This window comes from Oryx dammah, unplaced genomic scaffold (assembly GCF_014754425.2).
Source record: "Oryx dammah isolate SB20612 unplaced genomic scaffold, SCBI_Odam_1.1 HiC_scaffold_2, whole genome shotgun sequence".
In the NCBI taxonomy this organism is placed as follows: Eukaryota; Metazoa; Chordata; class Mammalia; order Artiodactyla; family Bovidae; genus Oryx; species Oryx dammah.
Window position 1 is genome coordinate 61829819 of NW_024070186.1, and position 18975 is coordinate 61848793.

The window sequence follows — 18975 nt, forward strand, 5'->3', positions numbered from 1 at the left end:
ATTGCAGGTAGATTCTTTACCGCTGAGCTGCCAGGGAAGCCAGTGTTTTAGGTACTATGCCCTAAAAGGGTGTGGACTTAGAAAGGACAGCGTGACTCTTTTCCTGCCCCTGCTCTCCTCTGAGTGTTCTGGGAAGAGAAGAAGGCAGACAGATGTGCCCCAGAAATGCAGCAATGGGATGAGACTCAGACCCCTGGCCCGACGGGGCGTGACTCAGTGGTGCACAAAGCAGCTTTTCTCACTAAACACATGGGAGGGGTCAGTGCCTGCTCCCTTAGTGATGAGGAGAGGGAACCTATGAGGAAAACCGCATTCCTGCCAATTAGTGTCTCTGCCTTACTGTCGCACTTCATGAGTCGGCCTCCTTCGGATGACTCACAGGAGATCAGCAAAGTGTTCCCTCCCCCCTCCTTTTTTGAGGGAGTCTATAAACATAGAAACTAATATGTTTATCATCTTATTTAACAGCTAATTTTAAATTGTTAACTCAATTAAAAAGAAAAATACTTAAGTATATAGTAAAATGGCAGAAGATAAAGTGAGAAAATAGAGAATATATTACTTAAAACATTTTAAATCTTTTATTTATAATTTACCCACAGATTTCATCTTAAAGAGTGAAATAATATTACAAGATATCTTTGTCCCTGAAGTTTATATTAACTCATCTTGAAAACTGCTTCCAAGGGTGACTCACTGTCTGCCATGGAGCCACAGGAGTTATGTCTCACACGCCCCCACACTGCCTTCTCTCACCCCTGCTGGTCTGAGATTGGGTCCTTTCACAGTCTGGCAGAAAGCTGGCACTCTTCAGAATGTACCAGGAACTTTGTAGGACCTAAAAGAACATCTGGACTCTGATTTTTATTAGGACTTGTAACCAAGGGAGTGAAAATGAGGATGGAGTGGGACAGACGTGGGCAGAGTGGAGCTTTGAGTGTGAGATGGCTGGGACCTGCCCTCCGAGATAATCCACACCCCACCCCACCCCACCCCTTGCTGCCCTGTACTGTGTGAATCGAGAACTGAAAAGAGCCCCTGTTTACCAAGTATCAGATCAATGACATGTCCAGACTAGGTCCGGAGAACTCTGGTAAATTGAGTTCAGTGTCATCAGGGACCAGGCCTCCTGGAGGGAGGGTTTGTGATACCTCACTCACCATCAAAGTGAGCACCTTGAAGTCTATTCACACACAGTTGCTTTGTACTCCAAAATTTCTTCACGTTCTAGTAAAGATTAACCTTGTCCTTGCGTGAACTTCAGTGTGTGTGGTAGGAAAAAGCATTTGGGCATGCCCAGGATTATGAAATGGAAACAGGTCAGGGAACCCTGAAAATCTGTTCTTTTTGGCTTGTGGACACTGGCAGTAGGGAGCTAGTCCAGAACACGCTGGGGCTTCATGTCCAATGAGGTCAGTAGTGTGGTGGCTGCATCTGTGCCAGAACGATCGCATTTCCAGCCTCCAGGGTGGATTTCCAGCTTCCTGTCACCTCTGCTCTCATTGGGTGAAGTTTTCTTTCCTTCCCGGGAGAAGAGGCACTCCAGTGCTTGTCTCAAAGAGATTCTGATCCTGACTGGCGCCGTGATGCACATCCGTGATCTCCCAACATGCAGAATCGGGACACTCCTGGCTATCCATGTCTCAGCTTTTCCCTCGTAGAGCAGCCGGCTCCTTGGCCTATTGAGCTCCCCTCTGTGTGACACCCCATACGTGGCCTAGCAGCAGTAGCTAAGCAGGGCAACGCCTCAGCCACGGGTGTCTCTGCTGCCTATGTTTGACCAGATTATTGAAGACAGCAGGCCTGCAGTGTGGAGAGATTATCTATTTCCATTGGGACCATGTTTTTGTAGGAAAGTTTACATGAAGCTAAATTTAACTTATTAAAATATAAGTTGTTCTTTCCAGGTACAGCTGTTATGTCTCAGTAATCCTGTGTGCTTTAAATTAGATTTTATTAAAAGAAGGAATATGATATAGATTATAATATCTCAATCATTTGGAGCCATGCTACCTATCAAATATGGAAGTTGTAATTTACTGTTTGTAAAACTTCACTAACCACAGTGGCTTGGACATATTTAATTCCTGATAAACAATTGCATTATCACTCCTGTCCATTTCTCTGAGTCTTTTAACCTTCTAAACATTATATGCTGCTGCTGCTAAGTCGCTTCAGTTGTGTCTGACTCTGTGCGACCCCATAGACAGCAGCCCACCAGGCTCCCCTGTCCCTGGGATTCTCCAGGCAAGAACACTGGAGTGGGTTGCCATTTCCTTCTCCAATGCATGAAAATGAAAAGTGAAAGTGAAGTCGCTCAATCATGTCTGACTCTTCGCGACCCCATGGACTGCAGCCTACCAGGCTCCTCCACCCATGAGATTTTCCAGGCAAGAGTACTGGAGTGGGTTGCCATTGCCTTCCCCAAACATTATATATATATATTTTTTCAACCCTATCCATTTCTGTCAACAGGAAGACTGGATAATATTTCATTTATAAATGCTGTTTGCAACCTGGAGTCATGCTTGGTTTACAAACAGATTCTTTACATAGCCTGTACCTTTGACTGTGTACTTATTCTGATGCCTAAGCCTAAAGCCATCAGAGAACCTGGCATGGTCTTCCATGGAAGACTAGGGTGACTCAGGAGCCATCCCATGGGAGCCCGCAGTGTTCTTCATCTTCGCTGGCCCACCTCTTAACAGTAGATTACCTTTGCACTGCAGAGACTCTTGTGAATATTAATTTTCTTTCTTCCCAGGTATCCTGTTTATATTAAACTCCTTGTCATACATGAGTATTTTATTTTATTCAAGAACTTCTCTTGTTTGAAATATTTTAACCTACTTCCTCTCCTCCTTTTTTTTGTTTGTTTTATTTTATATTCAGTAACTTCTAAAAATTCACCAGTAAGCTTTACTTTTTTAACTCTGAGAAACATTTGTACTCTCACCCATTCATATTCTACAAGTACTGTTTCTAAAACTTGATTCTAAAGTTCAACCAATTCTGGGTCATTCTCTGTGTTCTTGAGGTTCATGCACATGGTAGGATATTGGGAAAGGTATAAAATTTGGCATGATTTACCTAAACAAGCTGGAGTTTATCTAGTAATTGTTCTTGATACTGAAGTAGAATTTTTTTTTTTTTTTTAATGTTGGCAATGTAGGAAAACCTCCTAAAGGTCACAGAATGGCTCTCTCTCTCTCAGTTCTTTAGTGAGCCCCAGTGCTCTGGCCCTTTAAAATAAAAGTCTAGTTCCCATCATTGATGCCTCCCCACTCTTTTTTTCTCATTTAAACCACAGGCTGGTCTCCACCATATTAAAGCAAATCAACCTAGTAAGGAACAGACTGACTTTTATTTACTGGCTGTAGTTCTAAGCACCAGAAATGGGAAAAGGAGACCAAACAAAGAATAGGAAAAACGAGGCATTGAAGGGGAGCCAGCCTGGGGTTTGGAAGGCTTCCGTGGCGGCAGGATGTGCCTTTCTTGCACTGTTTACTCTGAGCTCAGAAATAGAGGAGGAAAGAAGGTGGATCACGCTACTGCCTGAAATGGATACAGAACATACCAAGGCGTGTAGCACACAGAGTGTAATCAGACACTGGATGTAATTATGCAAATGTATGCATAAATGGCTTTCCTTTGAATAAATTGTCTGCAGCAACCTTAATGCTCAAGGTTAAAGTAAGCATAAGGACATGATTTGCCAGCCAGAGTGACTTTGCCTAAGTCGCAGCTGAAAAACATATGCTTTACTGCCCCCTTCATCCAACCCCACCCCTACCATTTTTCATCATTGTACCTGACTGCATGTTGAACCCTTGATAACATGAACTTTGGGTCTTCAAGACTGTTAGGGCTTCTGCTCTCTTCCTTGGAAAGGGTACCACCTTGCTTGGGAGGGAAGATTGGGAAAAGTTTGAGGATGACTGTGATATGGTGATTTTTAACCTGTTCAGCCTGGTGATACTTGAAGCTAGTTGTATGCTTATTTTGAATTAAACTTCACCTGGAATTCTTTTTTTAAGTAGTAAGCATTTGGAGGCCTATTTAAAGGAAGGAAATGCCTACATTTTCTTAGGAGAAAAATGTGCTTTCTTTGTTTTTTATATAATAGAGAGATTCAAACATATTCCTGAAAGTCCTGGGCTTGGCTATCTGATTAAAATGCTGAGATTCATCCAGCATTAGCATGTGATTTTCTTTTGCATGAACATAGATAAACTACTGTGAATTATGGGTATGAAATATTCTAGAAAACTGCTGATATGGGTATTCCGTGCCTCTGATCATGGCATGGAGTAGTTTTTTTTTTTTTTTCCTTAGATCTATTAAGAGAACCCACTGGAGTGTTTTCTTTTTACTTTAAGGAATTTGAAGCATTATATAAGGCTAGGAATGTATTAAAAATGTGTTTCCAGCCTCATAAAATACTTAAGAATGGCTGTAATATACATGGATGAATTGAACTGATGTTCCAAGTCCTCGTCAGACATTCAGCTCAACTACTAGCCTTGATAGAACTCCCAGATTGTCCAAAGCACTGCTTTGAAACCAGATTTGGACAAGATTTAGTCAAAGACATATGCCCAGCGTTTAGGGATGAGCATACAAGCAGCTCACCAGCCGGAGTGTACAGGTGTGGGCTTGGGAGCTGCCCCAAAGCAGGAGAAGAGAGAGAATACCAGGGTGGTGGTGGTCGAGGGAGGAACATTTGTGACCTGCAGGGCTGCATAGATCAGTCCTTGAGTGCTGGGCCGTCTGGGGAAGACTGTACAGTTCCCAAGCTAGCGATCCTGTGAGGCCACAGACTCACTCTAATGGGCCAGACTGGGCTGTTTGACCAATGTGATCCTTAACTTGAGCATTGCCCTGTGCCTGAAAAGGGCCTTCCCTATTTTGACCGAAGTCCTCTTTCAAAATGCCACAAGTGTGGTATACCCCCTGTCGCAGTAACAGCATTGTCTGTAGTGCCTTTGTGTTAAGGATGGCATTTCATTGTAGAGTGCTTTCCTTCTCTTGGTTTTGTTCATCCAAGCTAGAAAATTAAGCAGTTGTTCAAAATGCTCCTTCATTTTCTTTTTTTTTTTTTTTTTTTTTAACTTTTTGTGCATTGTTTCTTGTTTTCTTTTAGGGAAAAAGAAACAGTGGTTTCAGACAGTGCTTCTTTGGGAGCCAGAAGCATTGCAAGTTGACAAAGCTGTGTCCAGCCATGGGGTACACGTTCCGGCTGGCTGCTCGGAATGACATTGGCACCAGGTATGGCGTTTCCCAGTCCTTGTGCCTTTAAGCCTCTATGTGGTTTCCCTGAGTCCTCCTCTCACGTTGCTGAAAGACGAGGTCGCCTACTGCCTCCACACTGCACCAGCTGGAGATTTTCCAAAAGAGAATCCTAATCAGAGGCTAGAGGCCCCTTCAGAGGTGATAAACGCCACCGTGTGTCCTTTGCAGCCTTGCAGGCTGCAATGCAGAAAGGCCCACTAGGGGTCTCAGAGAATCAAGGGAAAGGTAACTACAGATTTTGAAAGGGAATCCTCTGAGGACTTTATTTTTCAGATGCTGTGCCTTTTTCTTTCATCACTTTAGCAAGCTACTCGTTCAGTTGCTTTTTTCAATTATGTCTGAGTGTTTCCTGATACAAAGAACGAGTTGCTGGGCCATCCATTGTTGTCAAGCCCAGGCAGATACTCACAAGATTGGAGAGAATCTGGCCTGGGTAGGACTCACGGCTTGCCTCCAAGCTGCTAGGGAAAGGTGAGAACAGGTTTATGGTGAAGCATCAATAGATTAAAAGTGTCTTGAAAAGACCGTATTTCAATTGCACTGCCTGGGTAACTGTTGATTAAGAGAAAAATCTTTTTCTTTCATCACTACTTGTTGAAAATCTTCTTAAAGGTTCAGCACATGATTGGTCCCAACCCTTTTTTCAGCCTAAAGAACTTGTTAAGATCACAAGCTTTTCAGCCCTCTTTCCCTAGCCATGATAGCCATTGTGTTTTTAGAGTTCACTAGTTGAACAGTCATAATGATAAAGGCTTCTACAGCTTCAGAATTTATAAATGAATTAAAAGCATCCACAAACTTTTGGAAAATGGCAGCATACATATTTGTAAAACATTTATTTTATCAACAGACAGTTGTTTACCCTTATATGCATTGATTTGACAGTTCCTTGGTAGCTGTGGCTCTTAGCTTGTCAGCATCACACTGTGCTTACTCCTAGGTGCCTGTGGGAGAAATACATTTTTAAATATATTGTCCTGTAACACAGTATGCTTTTCTAGTAGTAGACTAAGTAGGGAGTGGGTGATTGGGGCACTGAAGTTGTGGTAAGGAACATCACCCAAAGGATCCTTGCCTGCCTTTGCTCGCTGAACCTGTCAGGCCACAGACTTAGCAACCCAAGCCAGTCACACGGCAGCTTTTGAAATGCCGAGACTCCTCCACATGCTCCTAAATGTGTCTCACTGGGTCTGTTTCTCTCCAGCGGGTATAGCCAAGAGGTGGTGTGCTACACGTTAGGAAACATTCCTCAGATGCCCTCAGCACCAAGACTTGTTCGAGCTGGGGTCACATGGGTCACACTGCAGTGGAATAAACCAGAAGGCTGCTCACCCGAGGAAGTAGTCACCTACACCTTGGAAATCCAGGAGGACGAAAATGTAAGTCTGGCACACATCATACTTCTGTGTGCATTCTGTAAAGTCAATTTTATCACGGCTACAGAGTACACTGTGAAATTAGATTCACTGCCTAAATTGGAAACCAAACTCTTAATTTCTACCAGTGCAGCTACAGCAGAAACCTGTCCTTCCCACAGTCTTCCCCAGATCAGTAAATGGCATCCCCGACCTTTCCTTTGGGGAAGCCAGAAACCTCTGGGTCATCCTTGGCCTCATATGTGTGTTATGTTGTTGCATTGGTCTCTCGGTCATGTCTGGCCCCATGGACTGTAGCCCACCGGGTTCCTCTGTCCATGGACTTCTCCAGGCAAGAATACTAGAGTGGGTCGCCATTCCCTTCCCCAGGGATCTTTGCAACCCGGGGATCGAGCCCAGGTCTCCAACACTGCAGGCAGATTCTTTACTGAATCAGCCACCAGACCTCATATGTAATCAGTCAGCAAATCCTTGTAAATCTCCCTTCCAAAGTTACCCAGAAATCTGATCATTTCTCAGCATCTGCACAGCTACTATACTTGCCCAGCCACCATCATCTCGCCCCTGGGTTGTTGGAATGGCCTGTTAACTATTTTCTCTACTTCCATCCTTATACTGTTCTGCACATGAAGCCAGAGTGAGCCTGTTAAATACATTTTTAAATATATTGTCCCGTAACACAGGCTGCTTTTCTAGTAGTAGACTAAGTAGGGAGTGGGTGATTGGGGCACACTGAAGTTGTGGTAAGGAACATCACCCAAAGGATCCTACAGAATACTAGAGTGGGTCGCCATTCCCTTCCCCAGGGATCTTTCCAACCCGGGGATCGAACCCAGGTCTCCAACATTGCAGGCAGATTCTTTACCATATGAGCCACCAGACCTCATATGTAATCAGTCAGCAAATCCTTGTAAATCTCCCTTCCAAAGTTACCCAGAAATCTGATCATTTCTCAGCATCTGCACAGCTCAGAACTCTTCCCATCCCAGTGCCTTCCCTTCTCTTCCAGAGGAGAAGCCAGTACTCTCAGAATGACTTCCAGGTCCTCCGAATTCAGGGTCTTCATCGCTGACCTTGTTCCTGCCACTGTCATCTCGCTAAGCACACCAGCCACGCCCTCCCACAGCGCCTTTGCAACTCCTGTGCCCTCTGGCTCACATGCCCCTTCAGATATCTTTGAGTCACTTCCCTCATTTCCTTCAGGTCTCTTCTCACATGTCACCTCTTTAGAGAGCACTTCCCTGACCACTTTGTATGACAGCACTGTCGAGAAGCACTTTCTGTGGTGATGGAGATGTTCTGTAATTTGTGCTGTGTAATAAGATAGAGCCTAGTCACACAGGTCTGTGGAGCACTTAATTGTATTTAATTTATTGGAAGAGCCGCATGTAACTGCTTCATTGAGCCTGGAGAGCTATAGAAAGCAATGTTTCCTAGCTCTATTACACACTGTTCTCTTACCCAGCTTTATTTTTCATCTAACAGCACTTATCAACACACAACAGGCTTCATATTTGTGTGCAGAGTTTTTTAATTGCTTTCTCCAGCTGTAATATAGTTTCTGATGGGCAAGACTTTGTTCTTGCGGTGCTAAACCTCTAGAGCATGGAAAAGAGCTCGGTGCAACAGGGGTGCTCTGAGATCGGATGGATGAGTGGGGTGGATCGATGGATGCATGCATGACTAAGAATACTGTTGTATGAATTCCATACAGTTAGCTGTCAGTGGGACATTTATCCCGTTGAAGGGCTATATCTTCCCCATCCAAGCTTGCCTTTCCCCGTTAGCCAGAAGACACTGTGTCAGAAACCCCAACCACTGTTTATTACATAGCACATTGCAGCTTGACAGTGAGAACTTCTGCACAAGAGCGTTTTTTCATGACAATGTTGTTAAGTAATTTTTTTTTTTAACTACATACTGCTTCATTAATTTGGTAGTTAAATTCTTTGTTTAAAATGCTTATTGAGTAACCAGAAAAAGTTTGCTCTGTGAGGAAAGTTTATGATGGCATCTATTCCAAAGCAAATTTGCACTTTTTCAAAGAGAGAGCATTGTTCTCTTTCACATTAGTGTTAGTATCACAATAATAGTGCCCAGATCAGGACAGATTATGATGTGATAACAGTTAAAGTTTTACTTAAAGCACTATGGGATTCTGGCCCTATTTTTGCTATAGCTTCCAGACTTCGAGCCCACAGTGATGATGGAAAGGAGCAGTATAATACTCCTACATACAGGGATTTAATGCCCAGATTTTATGATACTGATGTTTCTTTCTGGCTTTGCCTTTTCAGGATAACCTTTTCCACCCAAAATACACTGGAGAGGATTTAACCTGTACTGTGAAAAATCTCAAAAGAAGCACACAGTATAAATTCAGGGTAAGTCAGTCATTTGGGTACTTGAACTGCTTAAAAATAAAGCTCTTTTATGTTTTACCCCTTTATCATTTTAAATCAACTTTTTTTAAGGTTAAAAACATTTTTAAGGTTGCTGCACTTTACACTTTTAAAGTAATATCTATAAAATACACACCATACTTTAATTTTAAAACCCACCCTCGACTTTTCAGAAAAGAAACCTGTCGCTGTAATGTGTTACAGTAAATTACATAACAGCGAGGCTCGATGGCCTTGCCCAGGAAGATTCGGACCAGGTGCCCAGTGTACTTGTCTCTCACCTACACTTTACATCCTTCTATTCAGAGTTTCTTCTTTCCATCAGATTTCCTTTTTTTCCATTGTCCTGTGCTCTTTTGCCCATTTTCTTTTTCTCAGCCATTTTTTGTTTTCTCTTCTATTACCTACACCCCTCCCCCATTAGGCCCTGGAAAACCACTGCTGATGTCACCATGGGACATGGTGTTGTAGCAGAAGACAGTTTTGCGATCTCATTAGGAGCAAGGAGACAGCAGGCTGCCTTCTGTGCTGCCTTACTGTTTATTGATCCTAGCACAGCATTGTACTTTTTGTGCAACAGTGTGTTTTGGAGAGATGTGGTTGTCTTCTGATTCTCTCTTTCCTTCTCTTAATTTGTGAGCCAAATCATGTTATTTAACTTGTAGGAGTCACTCAATAAATATTTGTCAGATTGTCAAGTGGAACGTGTGACTACTAAAGGAAAACTGATAGTTTTTGATATTTTAAAAAACCTTGCTATTCGATGGCTGGCTATGAGATCAGAGGTATACTGCCAGCAGTTCTCCACAAGGTGGCATTGTCCTACTCCTAAATAATCAAGGTTAGCAAGGTTCTTTATATCTGCTGCCCACCCCCCCCCACCCCCATATTTTCCTTCCGTAGAACAAAATGAACTGGATGGAGACATACTGGTTTTGTTTTGTATTCTTGAAAAGGTAAAAATGTCTTTAGCTAAAACCTACCTTGTTTCATTTTTAATTGTTAATAAGTAAACTATACAGAAAATAAGTACTCTTTTAAAGAAACACTTATAAATTAGTAGTTTGATATTGTGAGAGAGCAAGGGAGAGTATGTGTGTGTGAGTTCATGGATGCCTTGATCTTGCCGTATTGAATGTCACCACTGGTTTAAGACTTACTGTCTAATGCATATGAATGTGTTATCGGTTGTGTTACAGCTGACTGCTTCTAATATGGAAGGGAAAAGCTGCCCAAGTGAAGTTTTGGTTTGTACAACAAGTCCTGACAGGCCTGGACCACCTACAAGACCCCTTATTAAAGGACCAGTTATGTCTCATGGCTTTAGTGTCAAATGGGGTATGTTTTATTGCTATTGCTACTGCTGCCTTTTTTGACAGATTTTTTTTTTTTAGCTTGATTAATTTCAGTTGTGACAAACCAGTTAACAAAGAAACATATTATCTGAGGGAGTTTTACATGTTTGAAGTATATATATTTGAAATATCCTGACAGTGCCACCAGTTGGTAAAATTGACAATTTTAAGAGCATTTCATTTACTTCATGATTTTCCTGTGAGACACTTCTTCCACCTGTATTTTAATATATTAATGACTTGTATGTGGTAGTCTCTGAATATATCATTCTTCAGTAACTTTCCCTTAAAATGTAGCAATATTTAATATGAAAATTGATTTATAAAGTTAGTATTGAAAATAGATTTCAAAATTTAGGTTAAGTCATATTAAATTTTACAGAATGTTTAAGATACAGTGAATTAGGAAGACTTTAGTTTTTGTTGTTTGTATATAATCAGAAGTCTTGGACTTCAGGAAGTTTCCATATTGAAGTTCATTATATGCTATTTGTAGGAATCTGATAGAAGGATATTGTGTCTCACCTGCTGCGTGGATTATTTCAATGAAATGAATGCCATTAGAGTGTTGATAAGCGTTTGCAATTGTCTGTGAAACTGTTACAGTGTGTATGATCATCACTAACGTCATATAATCGGAGAAGGCAATGGCACCCCACTCCAGTGTTCCTGCCTGGAAAATCCCAGGGACGGGGGAGCCTGGTGGGCTGCCGTCTATGGGGTCGTACAGAGTCGGACACGACTGAAGCGACTTAGCAGCAGCAACATCATATAATAATAGTAACTACTTGCCTGGAGAATCCCAGGGACGGGGCAGCCTGGTAGGCTGCCGTCTCTGGGGTCGTGCAGAGTCGGACACGACTGAAGCAACTTAGCAGCAGCAGCAGCAACAGACAAAAAAATAATTTTACCTGGCAGTCAATGATATAAAGGAAATGTAAAACATAACTAAATCATTATTAGAGACCAACCACTGAGACATATCACTGCTTCAAGTTATGTGGTAATTTTGAGGCAGAATTATTCCCTGCAACATGGATATGATTAAAAGAAACAAAAAAAAAATCTAGGTGTGCTTTTTGCCAGATCTAAAGCTTCTTTTCTCAGAATATCCTAGAAATTTCTGTCAACACTGAACATTTATTTTTTCATTGTTAACTGTTAAGTCGCTCAGTCTTGTCCAACTCTGCAACCCCATGGACTGTAATCTGCCAGGCTCCTCTGTCCATGGGGTTTTCAAGGCAAGAATACTGGAGTGGATTGCTATTCCCTTCTCCATGGGATCTTCCTGACCCAGGGATTGAACCTAGGTCTCCTGCATTGCAGGCGGATTCTTTCAGCATCTGAGCCACCAGGGAGGCCCCATATGCCATAATATTTAACTATTTAATTATTGCTGTAAACATCTGCTACTGAAATTCATATGTATTAATGGAAATTACAGGTGAAAAGAGGGATTAAAGTTTATAAATCTATACGAGTAACCCAAGAATATGTCTAAAACATAGATCGCCAATTGATAGTAGAGGCAAATTCTGTGTCGTCTTGAAAAAGGGTATTTTTCTTAGAAAAGAAAATTCTTGCAGGCCCTGGGTTAGCAGTAGACAAATAGCTGAGGTACACAGGATTCTAGTAACAAGCCAGAACCCCTTTTTCAAACTGCCTCTTTGGTACAGGTTCCAGTTGATCTGATTTTCTATTAGGTTCCCTTGGGATGTAAAGTTTGCTTAGCAGCAAACTGTGATGAACATATTTGTTATATTCTGATGTTTTATTTATTTCATCAATAATTTTTACACCTCCCTTTCCCTCTCTTTCCATCTCACAAAAGAATTGGTCATGATAATTTAAGTGAAATAAAGAATAAAATAATTTTTGAAAAGAGGTACATGAATATTTTGTTTTATATAAAAACCACCAAATATTGAAGAACAGGCTTTAGAATTCTCAAAGTAAATATTTGACCATAATTCTTAGAAAAATAAAGTCATTTCGAGTTTTGTTCACATTTTGCTAAATGCTAACGCTTCAGCATTTCTAGCTCTGTAACCTTTGCATAGTCAGAAGGTTTCGTGGTGTTTTTGTTTCTTTTGTTTTTCAAGTAAGGAGTTGGGTGAAATGTTATTTGTGTCTTTTAGTTGAATCAGGAATTTATACAGTCTAATGTTACATGGTTCTGTGTGTTCTAATGTTTACTAACAAAAGTCAATATGCTTTTATAACTAATAAGACATTTGCTTACTTTCCAGATCCTCCAAAGGACAATGGTGGTTCAGAAATACTCAAGTACTTGCTGGAGATTACTGATGGAAATTCTGAAGGTGAAGTTTGTAGAAGTTCTTATTCAAGTCCTAATAAGATAAACATCTGTATAATAATAGTGCTGCTGCTGCTGCTAAGTCACTTCAGTCGTGTCAGACTCTGTGCGACCCCATAGATGGCAGCCCACCAGGCTCCCCCGTCCCTGGGATTCTCCAGACGAGAACACGGGAGTGGGTTGCCATTTCCTTCTCCAATGTATGAAAATGAAAAGGGAAAGTGAAGTCACTCAGTCGTGTCCGACTCTGTGCGACCCCATAGACGGCAGCCCACCAGGCTCCTCCATCCATGGGATTTTCCAGGCAAGAGTACTGGAGTGAGGAACCATTATAGTGGGCAATCATTTATTCTGTTGATAGAGGTACTACGGTAAATGGACTTTAATCACGTATTGACAGTTTTTTCTTTCAAACAGCATCAGGGATCAGTCTGCTTGATATGTATATTTTTATCATGCTTTTTAAAATTTTTGTCACTTCTTTAAGCCAAAGGTCCTCATTAATAGAATAAATATGTTTTTCATCTCTCTTGGCATACTTTCTGTAGAAATTCTTATAAGCAGAGAAAGTGTCAGAAGCGATCAGCAGGAAGAATAAATTGGTGCACAGGGGATAACAACATATTGTTGTGGGCTGCTGACAAGCATAACACACTGTAACAAATTCAGGAAATGTCTTCATTTTTGTTGTGATTTCTCAGTCAGATTATTTAATCCTTATTCCTTACACTAGGTGAGCTAAAGTGGGACAGTGTTAGAGGTCAGATTCCTTCCATAGTGTTTTCTAAAAAATTCTTAGATCTTCTTTCTAATAAAATTTATTATGCTTTAATAGAAAAAAGTAAAGTCCTCAGAACTATAAAAATGACACCTGCCTCACCACCACTCTAATGATCCCTGTAACTAGTACTTTGTTTTTTTAAAGTGACGCACATGGCGGGGGCGGCGGGGAGAGTTAACAGCAACTGTTACAAACAGTCTGTGCAGGTGTGTGGCTCGCTTTTTATTCTGTGCCATGATAGCCACCTGGAATGTTTTATTGTCACATCAGTTGGGCCCTACCCTATTTTAAGCCAAAAAAACTCATAATACTCTGAGATGGGCACAGCTGTTCTTAACGTAAAATCATATTCTATGCTAAAAATCAGACCTTTGAGAGAAGTCATGTATAGTCAGGGTCTCATTGTGAAAAACTAGATATATTTTGAAGTTTTGTGGCTCTCCTGACCACTGTGGCTGATTAAAAGTAGATGCCATTCTGCACGTAAAGTCAGCGGTGTGGTAGTGCATGACATCAGCGATTAATTCAGTCTCCTCTCTAGTCCTTGTTCCTAGTTGCCTTTGCAGTGCAGGTCATCTAATCAGTTATGTCAGAATGACTATCTTTATTATTCCCCCTTGTTCCTATATGGCCCTTGTGCATGTGACTTCATTGTAGAAAGAAAGTGAAGTCACTCAGTCGTGTCCAGCTCTTTGCAACCCCATGGACCGTAGCCTGCCAGGCTCCTCCATCCATGGAATTTTTCAAGCAAGAGTACTAGAGTGAGTTGCCATTTCTTTCGCCAGACTTTATTGTAAATCTGGCCTAATAAGCAGCTGAGAGTATTTGTGGAAGTTAGTAACTATCGTGTGTGTATATATGTTGCTCAGTCACGTCTGAATCTTTGCAACCCCATGGACTGTAGCCCACCAGGCTCCTCTGTCCATGAGATTCTCCAGGAATTGCCATTTCCTTCTCCAAGTAATTGTCGTGGGAGAGGGTAAAAGTATTTTCCCTAAAACAATTGCATGGAGTAAAACGCTCCTTTCAAATAGTCTGCTGGGAACATAGTGTTAGTGGGAGCAAAGCAAGGAGTAATAAATGTCCTAGGTGGTTGAAGCACCACCACCCCCACATACAATGCTCTTTGCCTGGTGGCATCAGCCTCACCCAGGCCCCTCAGTGGCCCTGCTTGCTTTCTTTAATCCCCAGAAGTGGTTAGATAACCTGGGTCATACTGAGTGTTTCATCTTTAAAGTCACTGTCTTGGGTATTTTTGTCTTAAGTGGGGCTCCATGGAGACAGCAGGCCTTTCCTCAAAGGACTTGGTCTATATGGCTGGGATGGGGTCGGGGGAGTTCACTTGCTGTGACCTCCAGGCAGATAAGAACCAGGAGAAACTCTTCAGTGGTGCCCTGGGCTGACCAGGAACCTTATGGCTGAGCCTGCTTCCCCCTGCCCAGCTGGCCCCAGGGGCTTCTCACACCATCACCACTTGCCAACTTGCTCAATACCATCTCCTGCTACGGGGCCAACTACAGATTTCATGTGCTTTCCAGCATCTAAACCTCCACACTCAGCAAATGTGATCATGGTAATATTAAGTAGTATAACCAGCAGTGCTAAGTATTAAAAATGCCTTCATGTTATTTTAGTATTTCATTTTGTAAAGGAAATGGAAAGAGAGCCCTGTGACTGTTTAAAAAAAGAAGAATAGGAGATGCTGGTTTTCACGGAAACCACTTAGAGCTTTTTCTTATCTGGAATGGTTGGTGCTATTACATTTTTACAAAAGGCATAAACTCACACATGGTCTTATTTTGCAGCGAGTCAGTGGGAAGTGGCCTACAGTGGGTCGGCTACAGAGTACACTTTCACCCACTTGAAACCAGGCACTTTGTACAAACTCCGAGCATGCTGCATAAGTACTGGTGGACACAGTCAGGTTGGTTTTGTTTTGGTGTAAAAATAAACATCTTTGGTCAAATTCAGACAGCCTATCTGTAACATCAGAATAAATTTCTTTTAAAAAATAAATCTTGGTACTACAGCCTGCCATGGTATCACATCAGAGTTTTCTGAATTGTGCTTTAGAGGGTATAGAAAGATAGACCCAGATGATTCTCAACTGAATTGTGCTGCTTTCCAAGACTTGGGCATGACCACATCACAGTTGAAAATTGAAGGTGGTTGGCAGTTTTGTAAGAATGTGAGACACACCTTCCTCTTGATACTTTACTGCCATCTGCTGGAAAATGCTTGTAAAGCCACATATACCTAAGATAACTGAGCTGAATTGCATCTCCTGAGATTGCGCAGTGCCCAACCTATACATCTGTAGGTAGTACCAGTTCTCTTGTTGTCTGCCTTTTTAAAAAATTGAAGTATAATTGACTTACAATATTATATAAGTTTCCTGTCACAACACAGTGAGTTAATATTTTTATACATCACAGAATGACCACCATCATTGTCTACAATTTATATGGCCTTAGACCAACCGTTCAGCATGTCAGGAAACTTGGTTTCAACCTGACAGCGTTCTCATGCGCTCAAAACAAGTACACAGGAAGTGTTCAGGAAAGGAGATCGTTATCTAAATGATGAACACTTAGAAAGTGAGTGAGAGGCGATATGGTAAAAATATGGTAAAAACCATTTTCATCATAGAGCTATTTAGCATCGTGGTTTGGAAATCAGTAGTACTGAGAGAGAGCGTGCACAGAAGATGGCTTATAGCCCTGTACTGGGTTGACTTTTCAAGAGAACATCTGCCAGTAGGTGCCGAATTTTGCCAGTCAACCCACCTCTGACACTGTCATATGTTTATTTTCTTTTTCGCCCAAGGATAGCAGTATTGTGAAGTCTAGACTGTATTTTTAGACAGAATTCTCAGGTTTAAAAAAAAGGTCCAGCTCAACGACATTTATACAGTGTCTCCGAGGGAGAGCCAGGTTGACCTCAAAGTCATAGGTGATTGGTGAGCTTCTCTTACACGCGAGGTGCTGCACAAGTCTGCACAGAGGCAGCGGTGCTCCTTGAATGTATAAACACATCTCCTCTGCACCGCATTTCCTCGAGGAGGAGGAGGAGGTTGGTTGAGCTGCACGTCTCTACCATGTTCCTCATATCTCAGCTTCCACACCACCAGCCTTACACAACCAGACCCTGCAAAAAAGAAGCCCTGATGATTTTATCATTAGCAGAACCTGCTGGTTAATGTCACACTCAGCTGACATTACGTGCTTTCCTGCTCTGTATGGATGATGGGCCATTTATAGCACTGTTTACAGACCTCATCCAGCTGTTGCTCTGTGTTCTCCTCTGTCCTGATTTTTAGTTTAGAGGGAGGTAACTGTGTGCTTGGGATACACAACAGTCAAAATGTCAGTCTGCAGATCTGACACCAGAAATGATTATTTTTACCAGCGCCATATGCACATGTCCAGACTCAAAACATACACAAAAATACACGTGCACTACACACTGAGAGATGAAGATCTTATTGCCTAAGAAGTGTACACGTTCACTGTGTAACCCCCTCCGTGGCAGCGTTTGCTGGTATGGAGTGGAATTTGCCTGGTATGTAGAGCTCTAAAAAATGCATAGTAACTAAGAGACGGTTCTCTTTGGTGTTTCTCCTGCAGTGTTCTGAAAGTCTCCCTGTTCGCACACTAAGCATTGCACCAGGTCAGTGTCGCCCACCGAGGGTTTTGGGTAGACCAAAGCACAAAGAAGTCCACTTAGAGTGGGGTGAGTGACCACATCTTTACGTCGCCAGTTTGGACAATTGGAGGTTGAGTTTAAGACTTACTGCTTTGTAATTAAGTTTCAGGTCTGTCTTCTGAAAACCAGATTTGTGTCTACTGAAAATGTCCACATTCTGTTTAATGTACGTGGGCTTGGGTTTGTGAACGCCCAGCCCTATGGCCCATCCTCCTGTTCCTGATGGTGCCGCACGTGCTGTTCACCCTCTGCCCTCAGAGGGCACTGTTCTAGAAAATGTTTCAGAGCAGGAATTCCTCAACTTTATTCATAAAATAAAAGTTGTGCTTAATAAAGAGGTTAAACCAAGAAACTGTTCATTAGGTAGTGTCTGTATCCTCCTCACCTTTACCACCCTGTCTTGTGTGGGTCCTGGTGTTTTATAGTCTCAGCTCAAGCTATGTTAGCATTCCCTGTCATATTAATGATTCACAGCATGTAAAATTGCAAATATAAACCTGCAGAACTCTGTCAGACTATTGTTCCCCATCACTTAATGTCTAAATTAAGATGTTATGCCAGTTTGGGGTTCTCTAACTCGATTTAATATGTCCTTTGGTTTCAGGTTAAAAAGAAGATTTTTCTCCCCTCTAATTCTTGCCTTTACCTTGCATTAGAATGTAAAGGAATTGCCTAAAAGTTCTATGGTTTTGGAATCATTTTGTTAATATCATTAAGTGTACTTGCTTTGAAAAGTATGGATAACATCATTAAGAAACTTTCTTTTGTATCTCTTTCTCTTTTTGAAGTGGGGGTTCTTTTGTAAATATCAGGGACAGGCTACCTACATGATATTTTGCAAACATCATAGAATGTAAGGTGTGATAGGGCCAACCAGAAATAATAAAATGTTCTAAGATGAACAACGTTCTCCATTCCCAGACGTTCCTGCCTCTGAAAGTGGCTGTGAGGTCTCAGAGTACAGCGTGGAGATGACAGAACCGGAGGATGTAGCTTCGGAGGTGTACCATGGGCCGGAGCTCGAGTGCACCGTGGGCAACCTGCTTCCAGGAACAGTGTATCGCTTCAGGGTGCGAGCTCTGAATGATGGAGGGGTGAGTACATGCTTACTGATCACCACAAAAGCATGAGGTCCTGGCACTTCCATTTCCACCCTCCCAAAATTCCTCATCTGTATCTGTCCAACCATGACAGCCATTAAAGAACTGTTTGTAAAATCTTATTTCTGAAGAAATCCTGCTTTGGTTTCACGTAGACCCAGCATTGAAAATTTTGATTCTTTTGTCCTCTTGTTAAGACAGAGCTCAAAGTTAATAAGGACTTTGCTGTTTAGATGCCTTTTGGTGGTTTCTTAAAATAATTTCCTAGTTTCTCATAGATTATGTAAATCACTTATGAGAAATTAGAACTACATAATATTCCTTTACCATGTTGTCTAAATTACTCAGCAATGTCTTAGGTCAGTTTTTAAAACTCCGCTGGGGTATAGGCTAGGGAGACCAGCTTATTTGTTTTTGTTTTTTTTTTAATTTCATAGAACTCTCTGGTCCTTTCTAGTACTCCATTTGAAGTTGTTGAGGTGGGCTATTCAAGACTGAAAGGGTCTGACTATATGCACAAAGGTGATTGGATTTTTTAATTGCAGAGTGATGTGGATTCATAGTGAGAATAAAGTGACCCAGAAACTATAGGGCTTTTTGGTGTGCCACAGATGGACAGAAATGTAAAAGAAGGTGGAAGGGTGTGG

At 41.7% G+C, this 18975-nt stretch overlaps 1 protein-coding gene across 2 annotated transcripts in view; it reads left to right on the forward strand.

The window, feature by feature from the left end:
• FNDC3B (fibronectin type III domain containing 3B) overlaps positions 1 to 18975 on the forward strand; it is a 356356-nt gene that overhangs the window by 284250 nt on the left and 53131 nt on the right. For both annotated transcript variants that reach the window (XM_040248765.1, XM_040248772.1), the window contains exons 12-19: positions 5144 to 5268; positions 6497 to 6671; positions 8966 to 9052; positions 10270 to 10408; positions 12675 to 12746; positions 15329 to 15447; positions 17150 to 17255; positions 18150 to 18322. In XM_040248765.1, coding sequence (XP_040104699.1) covers positions 5144 to 5268; positions 6497 to 6671; positions 8966 to 9052; positions 10270 to 10408; positions 12675 to 12746; positions 15329 to 15447; positions 17150 to 17255; positions 18150 to 18322 — 996 coding nt within the window. The remainder of the gene's footprint in view (positions 1 to 5143; positions 5269 to 6496; positions 6672 to 8965; positions 9053 to 10269; positions 10409 to 12674; positions 12747 to 15328; positions 15448 to 17149; positions 17256 to 18149; positions 18323 to 18975) is intronic.